Consider the following 14320-nt stretch of genomic DNA (forward strand, 5'->3'; position numbering starts at 1 on the left):
TTTGAGATTTACTGTCACCTGTTGGCGGACATAGTCAATCAGCAACATCCAACACAGTGGGGCACTTAAGGAAATGGCTGAACACTAAACCAGTTCACAGGGTAATGGTAGCCCTGCATCGTGAATTTGAGATCAATTATTCAGGATTGCAATGTTAGGCTCAAACATCTCTATCTTGAGAGATTTTGGGCTGCTGTACTGTCGGTGTACTTGGCACACTAGAAGTAATGGATTTCAAGAAATAGATACAAGAAAGTGACGGTCCAAATTTTGGACAATATCCTCCTAAAATATTGTTTGTAAATAAATGTATACCCTCTCCCTCCCCTTCCAATTGCAGCAAGAGGGTATTTGGGGCTCAAGGGGAACTTACTTCCTGATGAGGAAGATGCCCGTCGCTGTTTATTGGAGATCTTGTTTGCAGAGTCATTCTGGTGTGTTGGTGTGTCTGGTGGCAACGGAGGAGGTGTAGGGGGTGTTGGCGTCTGGTTGCTTGGAGGAGGAGGAGGAGGTGGTGGTGGAGGAGGCGGTGCCGGGACGGTTTCCTCTGTTGTGCCATTTTCAGGTGCTGGGGTGGAGCCATCGGCAGGCTCCTCCAATAAAACGGAGCCCTGGGTAGAGCATTTTGTACCCATTAGTGTGGAGAACTTTTTATAGACAGTTATTTAAATCTGTACAGGTCATCTGTTTCCCAGGCAACATGATTTACAAAATGGCTCAATAAGTTCAGGACAAAAGGAACTGTGCAGAACCTGATCTCAGCGAGTTCACTTGTTTCCACAGGCCCGCGTCAACAGGAATTGTTTTGACAATGTTGCCGCCTTTACATAGACGGACGAAAAAGAAATCATGTTATGTAAATTAGTGTTTCCCAACCATTATGGAACCAAGGCACCCAATTTATATGACAAAAACCTCATTGTACACCACTACACGAAATGTCCACAGAAGTATGAATACGGAAATGATGACGATGATGATGATCTCATTTCAATTTTCTCACAAATTTTATTTAGTGTCTGGGTTTGTTTAAATGAACAAAACGCTGATGCTTCCAAGAAGCCATGACTTATATTTTTATTGTATGAATGGCAACAGGTTTATTGTACATTCTAGCACATAAGGGAAGAATATTTAATTATTTTTCTTGTCAATATATGTTGCTAGCATAAATAGATGAACAAATAAATAAATGAATATACACACACATGCATACATATGGTATATGGATAAATTAAGGTAAATTACACAATTTTTCACAACTCTAGGTGATCTTTGATGTACATGTGTGCCACTACAATAACTGATGATAAAAAAAATAAAATAAAATAATTTATAGCACCAAAAGAAATAATAACAAATGCTTTTGGTGATGATCATCTGTTTATAACCAACAATTTGCCTCCAGAATCTTACTGGTTGGAGTGCATAGGCATGTCTGTTTAAAACATCTGCCACCAACATCAATTTCTTGCAGACTGTGACAGATGTAAGCATCCCTATTAAAGGTCTCCTCCCTCTGCAGCATTTAATCAACTCATACAGGCACAATAACAAAGCTAATATGGCCCACTCTCCAGGGGAAACAACAAGGCTAAGCAGTTGGGCACAGGCCATCTGCTGCTGTAAATGATCGTGCGTTAACCCCCCACACCCCCTTCACATTACACGCGTCTTGACACGCTCTGAAAGCGTGCAATAACCCTGCTGGAAGCGAGTTAATGGACCGTGACAAAGAAGCAGCCCCGCCTCTCTGATTCTTCGGACGCGTGCCCATCCTCAAACCCCCCCTTTACTCCTCAAGCCTCCCCAGAGAGTTTGGGGGAGGTTAGTGTCCAGATGAGGCCCGGCGGCACGTGCCGCTGATTAGCCGACCCATCTGCTTGGGGCCTCTGTGACCAGGAGGGGTCCCTCTGAGGCTGTAATTGGCTCAATGGGGATTATCCTCCATATCAGCCAAGTAACCCCCCCTCTTGATTCCCATGAGATTATAGTAATACATCTCCAGAGACAGATGATTGTATTTGATAGACCCTGTTGCCTTGTCTGTGGAGGTATGTGGCCGCATATCAACTTGATGAGTTTATGTACTGTATTGTGATACTGTATTGGTTTTTATACGTTTCATTCTAAGTTAATTTTATATAATTTTTATGATCTGTCTAATATTCTAAATGAAGATAGTCATTTGCACATCCTTTTATTTTAAGATTTGAGGCCAGTAAAAATAAAATAAATGAATAGTTACTGGGGAAAAAAAACTTTTAGAAAATTTGTAATGAATAATAAAATCATTCTGCTCTCATTGGATGCTAAAAGTGATTTAATAAATGTAAACAATTTTATACTCAACTAAGGCTACAAAACTTTTTTGAAAAATAATCCAATTGCAAGTTTGTCTCTCTTTATATGTCCATAATCTTTTCATGGTTTAATCTCACATATTTGTAAATAACCCCAGAAAGAATGGCAGAGCTTTTACACAAATTGCCACTTATAACGCAAGCTACCGCATTATATCCAAAATAAAAAAAAAATCCAAATATTAGTCAGCTATTGTCCTTTTGTAAGCCATGATGACTTTGAGCTAAGGCTAAGCCCTTGATGGGCCGATTGTCCTTGTGTGTACCATTGTAGCTTGTTAGACAGCATGGTGGAGGCTCAAGCGGTGATGGAAATGAGGGGGAAGTTTGCATCATGTGGCAAACAAAAAGCTGTAAAGGGCAGACGATTATGTAAGCAGCTGAGTGGCATAATGCACAGGCAAATATTGTCATGGTGTTTGTTTCTTCAAGGCGTTGAGAGACACTCATTTACCCTGAACCTGTATACCAAATTGAATTAATATTTTTTCTAAGGCTTAGTTTTTTTTTTTTTAATTTATATATACATAAAAAACAATAGCACTTCCCTCAGAAATTGTCCGTGAATGCTGTCACTATTTCCAAGGTGAAGTGCTAAAGAAAGAAATGGACTGAAATACTAATTAATATATCACAACGTATCATATCCAACTCCAGGTACAATCAGCGCCAAAACATCAGCACAATCTCAATTGACACTCATAAGTGCTCAAAGCCACATAGTGTAGTGTACAATATGACGATGATCTGTTAGACTGCCATAACTTTAGATTCAACGAGTGCATGCACATTATAAAAACAACTTGCAAGTTCCAAGAAAGCTCTTTGATCAAAAAAATTGCCAAGTTATTTTTACCTACATCTTTAACTCTTTGACCGCCATAAACGTTTAAAAACGTTCAGTATAATCCTAGGATTGGCCGCCATAGACGTTAATTGACGTCTACTATGTTTTTTTATGGAAACGGGTGGAGGAAAGCCTTGGGCAGCTGTGCTCCAAGTATCAAGCCGATCGGGTTACTATAATGGGTATTCCTGGCCACTAGATGGCTGTGATGAGTCTTTTGGACAAGATCGGGTAGGAGACAACAGTAGAAGAAGAGAGGCTAAGCTAGAGTGTTGAGGGGGAGAGAATGGCTAACTTGGCTAAGGGAGTCAAAACGGCTACAGATGGCAAGCAGCTCCCGCTTGATCCTTATTTTCAAAGCTCAAAAGCATCGACCAGTGCTCAAGAGCACAGTGATGACGGATTTAAGTCATAGTTGAAGCGGTGACGCGGCCGTTTCGACCACGTCCTAAGGCCCCACCGGCTAGCGATGCTAATAACGTCCTAAGGCCCCACCGGCTAGCGATGCTAACACCGGAGAAAAGTGGTGCACAACCGAGCACGTCTGCACAGATGACGTTTCATCGGACGATGACGACTACTATGGGTCCGATGCAAGACAGTCTTGGACAGTCTTCCAAAGAACGTGAAGGTAAGCGCTAACATGCTAAGAGATTGCTAGTAAGATTACTTTTCGGGCGATCTGCTAGCAGCGTGTGTAAATGCGCTGATATACACTAAAACATCTATTACCTATACAAACGTGAATGTATATTTTATAGATCGTGCTCACAGCAACGTCCGACCGCTGGTTCTACGACAAAGAAAGGTAAAAAAAACAAAAACAAAAATGTTTTCAATATACCGCAACAATAAAAGGAAAGTCTTTCGATAGTATTGTAATTGTATATGTTTCTTTCAGCTCCCCCTCATAGGGCCCAAAGTGACCCTTCTCACAGTGAGCAGAACAAAGGTAAAAAGAAAAGATTCTCCACAGCACTAATAAAATATTTGATGGTAAACGTCTTCTATAATTTACAGAATGTGCATCAACCAATACATCGAAGAAAAAAAGGTAAACATGCGCACACACACACACACATTGCATCACAGTGCTCTAAAATAATATATGATATTGAAATGTATATTTGCAGATCCCAAAGATTCTGGCTGGCTTGAACTTGATGAATTCGGCTGGCAGCCAACCATCTTCCCCTTTGCTGCAAAACCAGGACCAAGGGATGATGCAGCAGAGCTGAATTCCCACCTGCCAGCTGACATCCTGGAGCTCTTCATCACGGATGAACTTCTCCAGCACATTGTTCATCATACCAACCTCTACGCAAATCAGTCCATGCAGAAGCAGACTGACAAAAACTGTTGCGCACGTGTAAATAGTTTGCAAACAGTTTTCCAAATTGTTTGTTCGGATTGCTACTGTTGCATGTAAATAAACTGTTATTTTGCAATCAAAAAACATTTTTATTGTTGGGGTAGTGTTTTATAGAAGTTTAGGTGTTTGTAGAATCCCTCATGCAAAAAAAAAAAGTGCCAAATTCACTAGAGTGCATGAAATAACATCGTTTCACAAAAAGCTTGATTTCTCCGTATTTTGGGAAAAAATAGAGGATTTGGGTGAAACGAAGCTGTTTTCTATTGTTGATTACTGAAGATCCGAATAAGGTAGAAACAAACTTTTTTTTAGATGAAAGATGAGACTTCAATCTTTCATTTGGTAGTATCCGCGTTTCCATAGTCCTAACACAACATTTTCTGTGGAGCTTGAAAGATCGGTAAAATTCTGTAAATCAGCTGGCAGTATGGGGTTACCTTTTCTGAAAATGGCTGGCAGTCAAAGAGTTAAGTTGGGGGGGCATAAAGGCTACGTAATATACATAATACAAGGGACAATTCATTTTGTTAGCTAGCTTGTTTTCTTGTGAAACGAGGAAACCTCAACTCATTCACTCCCAACCGTTTTCCCTGAAGCAACCCCCTTTGCTCCTGGCTTTTTTTACTGGATTTTGACGGATTTTACAAGGTCCACAGAATATTCCGTTCTATCACTATGGAAACGTGGAACCTACCAAAAGAAAGATTAAAGTCTGTTCATCAGGAAAAATAGTATGTTTCTATCCATTTCCGTTTTGCAGCAATTAGCATTAGAATATAGACAAGTTTCATCAGTATTCACAAACCTGTTGAAAACAATGGGAAAAAGAGCTTGTTGCAACATGGCCTTGACTGAGCTCTTTTACTTTGCTGTTGTAATAACTACCATTGCTTTAAGCGACCTCTTCATGTCAGAAGCTGCTAAAGCATTAAAAAAAAACAAAAAAAAACACTAAACAACGTATAAATACGTTTATGGGAGTGAAAGACAAAGTATTAAAAACGTTTTTAATGCAGTTACATGCTAACTTTGCGATGGTTACCTCCTCCTTTGGTGCCATGACTTTGCTCCCACGGAGCTCGGCGGAGTCACTCCCCAGTGTCTTGTAGTAGTCCCCAGTGCTTGGCTGCTTATTGAAGCTCCTCGACTTTCTGTTTGAGTCAACACGCCGTAATTTGTCGGGGTTTTCTCCCACCGTCAACAGCTTAAGACAAAGAAAAAAAGAAAAAAAAATTAAGCAATTTCTATTTCTTAAAGTTGCCATAAAATTTAGCACTTAGCATACACATACAGTTGCCAATGTGTTTCATTATTAGATTTAAAGGAAAGCCAGTATATATATATATATATATATATATATATATATATATATTTTCTTTAATTACAATTTCACTCAACAATTCTGCTGAAAGGTTTTGAACATGAGTGCTTAATGGCTTTTCTTTCCAGATTAGCACTCTTTGGTGCACAAAGCAGCTTTATTTTAATAGCTGAACAAGGCTTGTATTCAGCTGCAGTGCACCGTTGGGATTTGTGTTTCAGGTAAGAATCATATGACATCAGCAGCATGAGCGTTTATTACAGTTTGAAGTAAGAGCCACAGATGACTTTCACTTTCCCTTTCATCTACAGTATCTCCTGGAGTTTTAACGGTCAGCCATTTAAGTCTCAATGAAATTTTTAACATGAATTATTAGTAATCATACAAGTTAATCATCATCATCAAACAAGTCATACAAATAGAAGTTAATCAATGTTAATAATTCAACATTGACAATAAAAGACGAACAACTGACGACATGAAAGGCAGTGGAGTTTTACTTAACGTAACTATCCAACTTTGGCGATAAGTGTGAGAGATGTGTAGAGTTGATCATTCCTCACTGTATGGACGTCTTACATGACCTGATGCGTGACAGTGGTATGAACTCTGAGTTTGTGTTAATCTTTTTTTGGCCCATGACCAGATTCTAGAACCTGGAGTGTTTTCATGACGCACATTTCATTGGACAGTAACAGCATTTATGTATTTTATACATTCTTGTCCACAGTATTTCGACTTCCGCTTAATGTTCTTACTTGAAAATACTCCCAGACAGCCAGCGGGTGTCCAGTATTAAACTAAGATGACAGCTGACCCCTGACCTCGCTCTCTCTTTTTTGCGCTGTCTTGTTGAGAACTGATGAGCCTCGTAACTTTTGTTGACTGTGCAATCGTCGGGGAGGTAGGATGGTAACGTGAGCGGTGTATACAGGATGGTTTGATTAGCACCCTCCACAGAGATGGGACAACAATAGAAACCTTTTGAACAACTAAACTACCATCCCTCAACCCAACCCCACTACACATCGTTCACATCTCAAGACAGAGAAACATGTCGACAGCCTTTATTGCGTACAGTAATGTACTTGAGGTATACATTGTATAAGTTTAGACTGCACTTTTTGCTCGAGTTAACTTGTGTTACGATTCCTCAAAACGACCATGTGAAACAGTAACGCCAATAAGCACCGTTTAAACATAAACAACGCAACACATTCACTATTTATCTGCTACAAATTGTAACCCACCAACATAAAAACATCCGTAAATATAATAAAACCTAAACACCCCTGTCATTATGGACTACAGAGCCCTTGGTCTTTAACGCCTTACCTTGACATCTAGCGTCTCTTGGACTTTTCCGGTCGCCTCGACAGTCTCGGCCACAAAGCCCAGCAAAGCGAGCACAGAGTGTAGCTGTCACCAGATCCAGAGCGTCACCGCTTCTCTCCGCTCAGCGCTACACCTGTCACTCTACCTGCCCCTCTCACTTTACGCAAAGGTCTCATCAATAAACTGATGGGCCGGCCTTGCGATGATGTCACCAGTGGCTGCACTCCACAGCCATTGGCCCACTTCCCTAGTTGTGTAAAGGCACCCAGGTGCTTCCCTCACCGTAGCACTGATAATAATAATAATAATAATAATAATGTTACTTTGAACAGCACAATGCAAGTAAGAGAAAGACAGCTGTAAAGCTTCCAAGACTTACAATTGTAAGAGGCAAAACAGTCATTTGTTTGCCAGAGTCACACAAAACGAGTCAAAAATGAGTCAACGCAAATGAGGTGAGTCATCTGCAAGTTCATCTGATCACCTGGATGTGCTAAGCGTTCCCTAGGTGTTACTATATCACCCAAAATAAATAGAATTGTGCATGCTCACATTCTGTGTGCAGTCCCAAGGAGAAGCTTAGCTTAAATTGTTAATGAGGACTCGGCTTGGCTGGTCTTCTGGGTAAAAAGAGTAGAAGGAGCGAGACTAATTAAAATCCTCCCTCCCACACGATTGATGCGCACGCACACACATAGCTCACCCGGAGACATGAACATTGGGACACTTTCACTCCACCTAACTGACATCTATGCACAACAACGTCATGTCATGTAATGATTTACAGTACATAGTCGTGTACTTTCCATCTTGAATGAGTGTTTTCTCATTCGTAAGTGAAATTCTAATATGTTTAATATAATAAGACCTGAGTGATAAACCACTTAAGCAAAGCAATTCTTATCACTTATTGGTAGTGTTGATGCCGATTTTACCTGTGTTAGGCTTTAAACACACTGTTGAGTGATCTGTGGCCAGATTAATTACAGTAATTGAGTTCATACCCATCACAGTGAGCACAGTGTGTCAACTCATCGGCTTGCCTCAGTAATGAGCGTCTTCATTAGCCTTGTGAGCAATGCTAACACAATAACATCTTTGTTGTGACCACTGTTATATAAGAGCAACAGTCCAACTGATGAGGCAGCTAGTGACAAATGTATCCCAACCACTCAGGCCAGTCATTACATGACATTTGTACTTGGTTACTTTGGATGTACTCAGCAATCATCCATTAAAGGGCAAGTCAACCCCCCCCAAAAAAGAAAGAAAGAAAAAAAAAAAAAACCTGACAATAATATGTGTTCTCTGCAGCTACACTAGTCTAAATACAGTACTGTGGTTAATATAGCGTAGTGGAATGTGAGTTAAGCAGCAAAATCCAGCCGTTTTCATCAATATCAGAAAGCGGTCACACTTTGCCACTTCCTGTCGAGTGAAAATGACATCACAGTTGCTTAGGTCTCAGGTAACAACCAATCACAGTAAAGCTTCAGAAAACAAGTGAGCTGTGATTGGTCGTTGCCTGAGCAACTGTGATGTCATTTTTACATGACAGCAAGTGGCAAAATGACCGCCTTTTGATATTGATAAAAACGGCTGAATTTTGCTTCAAAACTCATATTCCACATATTCCAATGTAATATTAATCAGAATGTCATGTTTAGACTAGTGAGGTCACATATAATATATTATTGTCAAGAAATGTTCATGTTGACTTCCGCTTTAAATACACCAAACGAAAAGATAAATACAACATCCCACACGTGTACGGTAACTGCATGCAAAAGCGCACCTGTACCATAATCATGCTGTCCAATCAGCATCTGGATATGTCACACCTTTAAAGGATGGATTGTCTCAGCGAAGGAGAAGTGCTCATTGATGCAGATTCATGAACGATATTTAAGACAAACAGGCATTTTGTGTACCGGTACATAGAAGATTGGATTTTTGATCAGGTCATTGCAATATTTGTTTCTTATTCAAAAATGAGGTTTAGCCCTTAGTTGTCGTCCCTAAATCTTTATTCTCCATATTATTATCCATGGTTGTCTGAGTTTGGTGAGGAAAAATGTGAGAGTCCATACCTCAACACTATCAAACACTTTTGGCTACTTATTAACTAACTTTATCAACTTAACTCTAACTATTAAACGATTAAACTATTGTAGAACAGAGCTCCTAATCCTCAATGTATAAATCTAGCATGTTGACACGTTCCACCATCTTGCAGTCTCCATACAAGAAGAATTTATCCACACACCTTTAAGAGTCACACTTACTTCTGTCCATATAGTTTTTTTTTTTCCCATTACTGTCTTTACCTCCTTTTTCCTGTTGTTGCCCTCCACGTGGCGCAGGTTGCTTTTCACTTTCAGAAACTCCGCCGATGAGGCCACCTGAGGGGTTTTTGGCGCTGGATAGCCCGGGGGTGGCGGAGGGGTGGGAGGAGAATGTGGGGGAGGTGGGGGTGGGTACGTGGGTGGTGGTGGTAGCGTTGAACCAGAGTCGTGACTCGCCTTGGGCTTGTCTGGGTCGATGTCTGGGTTTAGCATGTCCATGTACGCTTGCATGTCAGCGATGGCCTTCTCTGATGCACCTGAAACAAAGAAACAGACCATTTAGTTTATTCCCATATACGCTGTTGCACTATTTTAAAAATAGGTGAACTAAAATTTCATCCCATGAACCATAACATGGATAAGAGCAAGAAAACTCCATTCAGTGATATCTTAAATGCTCCAAAAATACCTGTCATAACTTACTTGAAGCCTCAATCTACTTTTTGGCCACTAGAGAGCAGCACCAGTATTGCACCTGTCAATTAAAACTAAGGCAAGCGAGTTCAAGATTTTACCTGGCTACATAAAGAGTCCACTATTGAGAACAGATCAATATTGTATGACATTCTATCATTACTGAATGGTGCACACTTTTGGATGGAGTTACATTCACCTTAGGCAACCTTTGAAAGCACTTGGAGATGAAACGTAAGAAGATTATAATTTGTATGAGTATAGAAGTTGACCTGTGTGTGCGCCTATGTTCAGCTGTGGGCCTCGAGACAACGTTAAACTGTTCCTCTTCTCCCCGGTGCCCGACTGGCTGGAGTTGGCCGAGCCGTAGTTGGACAAGGAGCTGGCTGGCGAACTAATGTCAAAGTGGGAGGCTTGGCTGGTCGGGGGCATGGTGGTGTTTGGGGACGAGAGGCCCGAATCCTGCTGCTTGTTTTCAGGTTCCTTGTACTCGAGGTCAAGCGAGGGGTCCCGAGACAAGACACGGTGCTCCACACTCTGAAAGGACGCAAACATTCTGTATTGACAGTTGACACATTTGTTTGACAAGGGATGTACACAGCATAAAATGGGGTTAAATGCCATATTTTAAATGAAACATTTTAAATTAAAAGTCTACCCTTGAATCACATCTCAATTGTTTTATTTCAAATCCTTCTTTGAATTGTACTGCCATTTTTTTTTAATGTACTACAACCACAGTATCGGTTTAATTACGCTCCACTAATGAAACATCTCACAGCTGGTCAGAAAGGCTCTGGGGCCCTCTACTTTTCCCACATCAGACACACACTCTCTCCCTAATGACAGCGAGTACAAGAGGGTGAATATGTTTCCTACACACCTGATTGCAGAAGAGTTATTATTCGACAGGCCTATTGGGAGTTTTATTGTTCAAGCGTTAATACAGCATTTGCGCTGAGCTGACACGTGTTTTGTAATGCTACATTTTGGCCCTGGTGGACATATTGGATCAGGCTTGGACTATTTGTGATGATTTGTAGCATACTGTTGGTTGTGGCACATGCGGACCTTAAAGGCATGCACAGTCTTCCGTTTTCATTCAGGAAAATGCACTATATAAATACAGGATTTATACCCCTGAACTCCTTCACAATGTACACCTCTGGGCTTCTGTTAATACGTGGTGGTGATTTTTTTCCTAAACCCCCAGACCCCCCATCCTGTATTTTGCCATGTTGTGTTTTTTTTTTTCAACGTTTCTGTGGACAGACAGTTGTTTACCCCTCCAGCCAATCGCAGAGCGGGGGGTGGCGGGGGGAGGTGTCGCAGACGGGACAAGTTTGTCGGCTGCATGACATCACTCCCGCGGCAACTTGACACCATGCACGGATTTTTTTTTCCATTCACTCACTCACTCACTCACTCACTCACACATGTAAACTTGTGTGAGTGAGCCCCGTCTGCGACACGACCCCGTCTGCGACACGACCCCCCCCCCCCAAAGAATTTTATTTGTCTTAATAATTTTTGTTTTTTAGGTTTAAACATTTTCTATTGTACCAAAACATAATGATAAATAATAATCATCCTACCGCACAGTCCACATACTGCATATTTTCCAACATAAATAAATAAATTAAATAAATAAATATCATAAATTTTGTTTGGCCCAAAAGGAACTTGCGTAATTATAGTGTTCCTATTTTTTTTAAATTGGTCTTTATATTTTTAAATGCTTAAACAATTTCTTGTGTTGTACCAAAAAATAAGTAAATTGTTTTGAACAATTGTGATTTCAATTTTTGCCAAAATAATTGTGATTATTATTTTTGTCCCCATAATCGAGCAGCCCTACTTCAGATAATACCATTTCTTCACATCAATATAAATCAGCTAAATCAAACTTTTTGCTTTAACGTAGAGCCGCAATCTCTACACCGTATATCAGTTATCTAAGTTGAACTTTGTCCTCAGGCCATCTTGAGTTGGATATCATTTAAAATATATAGCATGCCTACTTGGATATCAGATGTATTGTCCTAGAAAAATATACAGGACTGTCTCAGAAAATTCAAATATTGTGATAAAGTCCATTATTGTCTGTAATGCAGTTAAATAAGCAAAAATGTCATACATTCTGGATTCATTACAAATCAACTGAAATATTGCAAGCCTTTTATCATTTTAATATTGCTGATTATGGCTTACAGCTTAAGAAAACTCAAATATCCTATCTCAAAATATTACAATATTTCCTCAGACCAGGTAAAAAAAAAAAAAAAAGAGCCATAATTAGCAACAGTAAAACAATAAAAGGGCTTGCAATATTTCAGTTCACTTTTAATGAATCCAGAATGCATGACATTTTTGCTTATTTAATTGCATTACAGAAAATAATGGACTTCATCACAATATTCTAATTTTCTGAGACAGTCCTGTATACATAGCTTTAACTTTAATAAAACAATATTTAAGTTATATTATACATAATATTGGGCGGCGCGGTGGATACTGGTTAGCACGTCCGCCTCCCAGTACTGAGGATTCGGGTTCGAGTCCAGGCTCCGGCCTTCCTGGGTGGAGTTTGCATGTTCTCCCCGTGCCTGCGTGGGTCTTCTCCGGGTACTCCGGTCTCCTCCCACATTCCAAAGACATGCATGGCAGGTTAATTGGGTGCTCCGAATTGTCCCTAGCTGTGCCTGTGAGTGTGGATGGTTGTTTGTCTCTGTGTGCCCTGCGATTGGCTGGCAACCACTTCAGGGTGTACCCCGCCTACTGCCCAAAGCCAGCTGAGATAGGCTCCAGCACCCCCCGCGACCCTTATGAGGAATAAGCGGTCAAGACAATGGATGGATGGATGGATGGATGGATATACATAATATCAGATTGATAAACATGATTGAACGATTTCGTGACATGCCATTCAAAGCAACAGAATAAATCACACATCTTAGTTAGTATGCCCTTTCCTCACTCAGACGTTTTCTATGCTTACCCCCAAAGGAACGGAAAGAGAAATCTCAGTTTCATGTCATTGCTCACCATGTTCTTGACAGTGCACAAATACTTGGCGCACTGTAAGTGTCCGTTGTATGCAGCCAGGTCAGCCCCTGTGAAGCCATCCTGGTCCCTAATGCTCATATCCACCTCATTGACCACCAGAATCTGACAGCACTGAGGAGGGACACGAGTCATACATTAGTTTAGTACAGTTAGCACTTTTAGTCAACAATGCACCACAACTTAGACCTACTTTTATCTGGTCAAAATTGTAGTCTACTTTCTGTCACCCAATTATCAGGTGCGCCGCAGAGATGGACTTAGGTTTTCAGTTCAATGTCATCACACAATGTTTGTGAAGGAAGGAACAAGGCCTTCATTTCTGCACCATTTAATTGCACAAGGAAAGTAACAGAACTACTCACCTCAAGTTCCCCATTCTCTGCAGCGTCATGAAGTGGGGTCCCTCCCCAGTTGTCGGTGACCATCTCGCCACCGTGCAGCAGCAACCAGCTGAGAACTTTTGCGTGACCGCTACTGGCTGCAAAGTGCATGGCTGTGGCCCCGTCGCTATCCTTGTCCATCAGACTGAGCTCTGTGAATCTCATCTGGAGAAACACTTGTGGTCTTGTTTTAAAATATCAACAATTTCAGATTAAAGTTGTTTAAGTAAGAGAAATGATACTGCTGCCTAGATTTTCTCGTCGAAAAGTGACACTGTGTCGATATGCAGTATTGATACATTACTTTGATTTGTTTACAAAATGGTTCCATCCGTACATACCAGCCAGACAATGACGGTGTTGTGGCCCATTTGGGAAGCAGCGTGCAGCGGTGTCATCCCATCATTGGCTCTGATGAGTGGATCAGCTCCACAGTCCTTGACCAAGTACTGGATGACCTCCAAATGGCCCTCCTGGCAAGCCAGGTAGAGCGGTGTGGCACCATTCTTAGTTTGGGAGTTGATAAAACTATAGTTGGAGGAGAGAAAAAGAAGTTAAGATTTTTGAAAGCCAGATTTTAAATCTGGATGTAAAATATGTTGCAGCATGTCATCTGTTCTTCTATTGAACAAAGGAAATAGCAGGCTTAACTGTTTAATTAAGCCATTTAACCTGTTTGACCATAGATTGTCTTTTCTGATACTGTTGCGCCAACAAGACATTTGTAGCTACTATTATAGACCGCAGACCTCAAACAAGATTAAACAGGTAAACAGAAGTAAATATTATACAGTATCGGTGATCACTGTATTTGTTTCTCCATATGAAGAACAGATTATTTATGATTCTAGGAGGTTGGACGGTTCCACTGATACTA

At 40.6% G+C, this 14320-nt stretch overlaps 2 protein-coding genes across 5 annotated transcripts in view; one reads left to right on the forward strand and one right to left on the reverse strand.

Annotated features, from left to right (window-relative positions):
• Positions 1 to 14320, reverse strand: part of espn (espin) — a 46565-nt gene that overhangs the window by 19966 nt on the left and 12279 nt on the right. For all 4 annotated transcript variants that reach the window (XM_077514552.1, XM_077514551.1, XM_077514549.1 and 1 more), the window contains exons 3-9: positions 13785 to 13971; positions 13426 to 13608; positions 13043 to 13174; positions 10270 to 10534; positions 9566 to 9840; positions 5625 to 5786; positions 374 to 611 (exon numbers count right to left, since the gene is read on the reverse strand). In XM_077514552.1, coding sequence (XP_077370678.1) covers positions 374 to 611; positions 5625 to 5786; positions 9566 to 9840; positions 10270 to 10534; positions 13043 to 13174; positions 13426 to 13608; positions 13785 to 13971 — 1442 coding nt within the window. The remainder of the gene's footprint in view (positions 1 to 373; positions 612 to 5624; positions 5787 to 9565; positions 9841 to 10269; positions 10535 to 13042; positions 13175 to 13425; positions 13609 to 13784; positions 13972 to 14320) is intronic.
• On the forward strand, positions 535 to 4742 carry LOC144014553 (uncharacterized). Its single transcript, XM_077514569.1, has 5 exons — positions 535 to 3841; positions 3972 to 4018; positions 4112 to 4162; positions 4231 to 4264; positions 4344 to 4742. Exons 1-5 carry the CDS (start codon positions 3715 to 3717, stop codon positions 4637 to 4639), a joined length of 555 nt encoding a protein of 184 aa, XP_077370695.1. The 5' UTR covers positions 535 to 3714; the 3' UTR covers positions 4640 to 4742.

This window comes from Festucalex cinctus, chromosome 2 (genome assembly GCF_051991245.1).
Source record: "Festucalex cinctus isolate MCC-2025b chromosome 2, RoL_Fcin_1.0, whole genome shotgun sequence".
In the NCBI taxonomy this organism is placed as follows: Eukaryota; Metazoa; Chordata; class Actinopteri; order Syngnathiformes; family Syngnathidae; genus Festucalex; species Festucalex cinctus.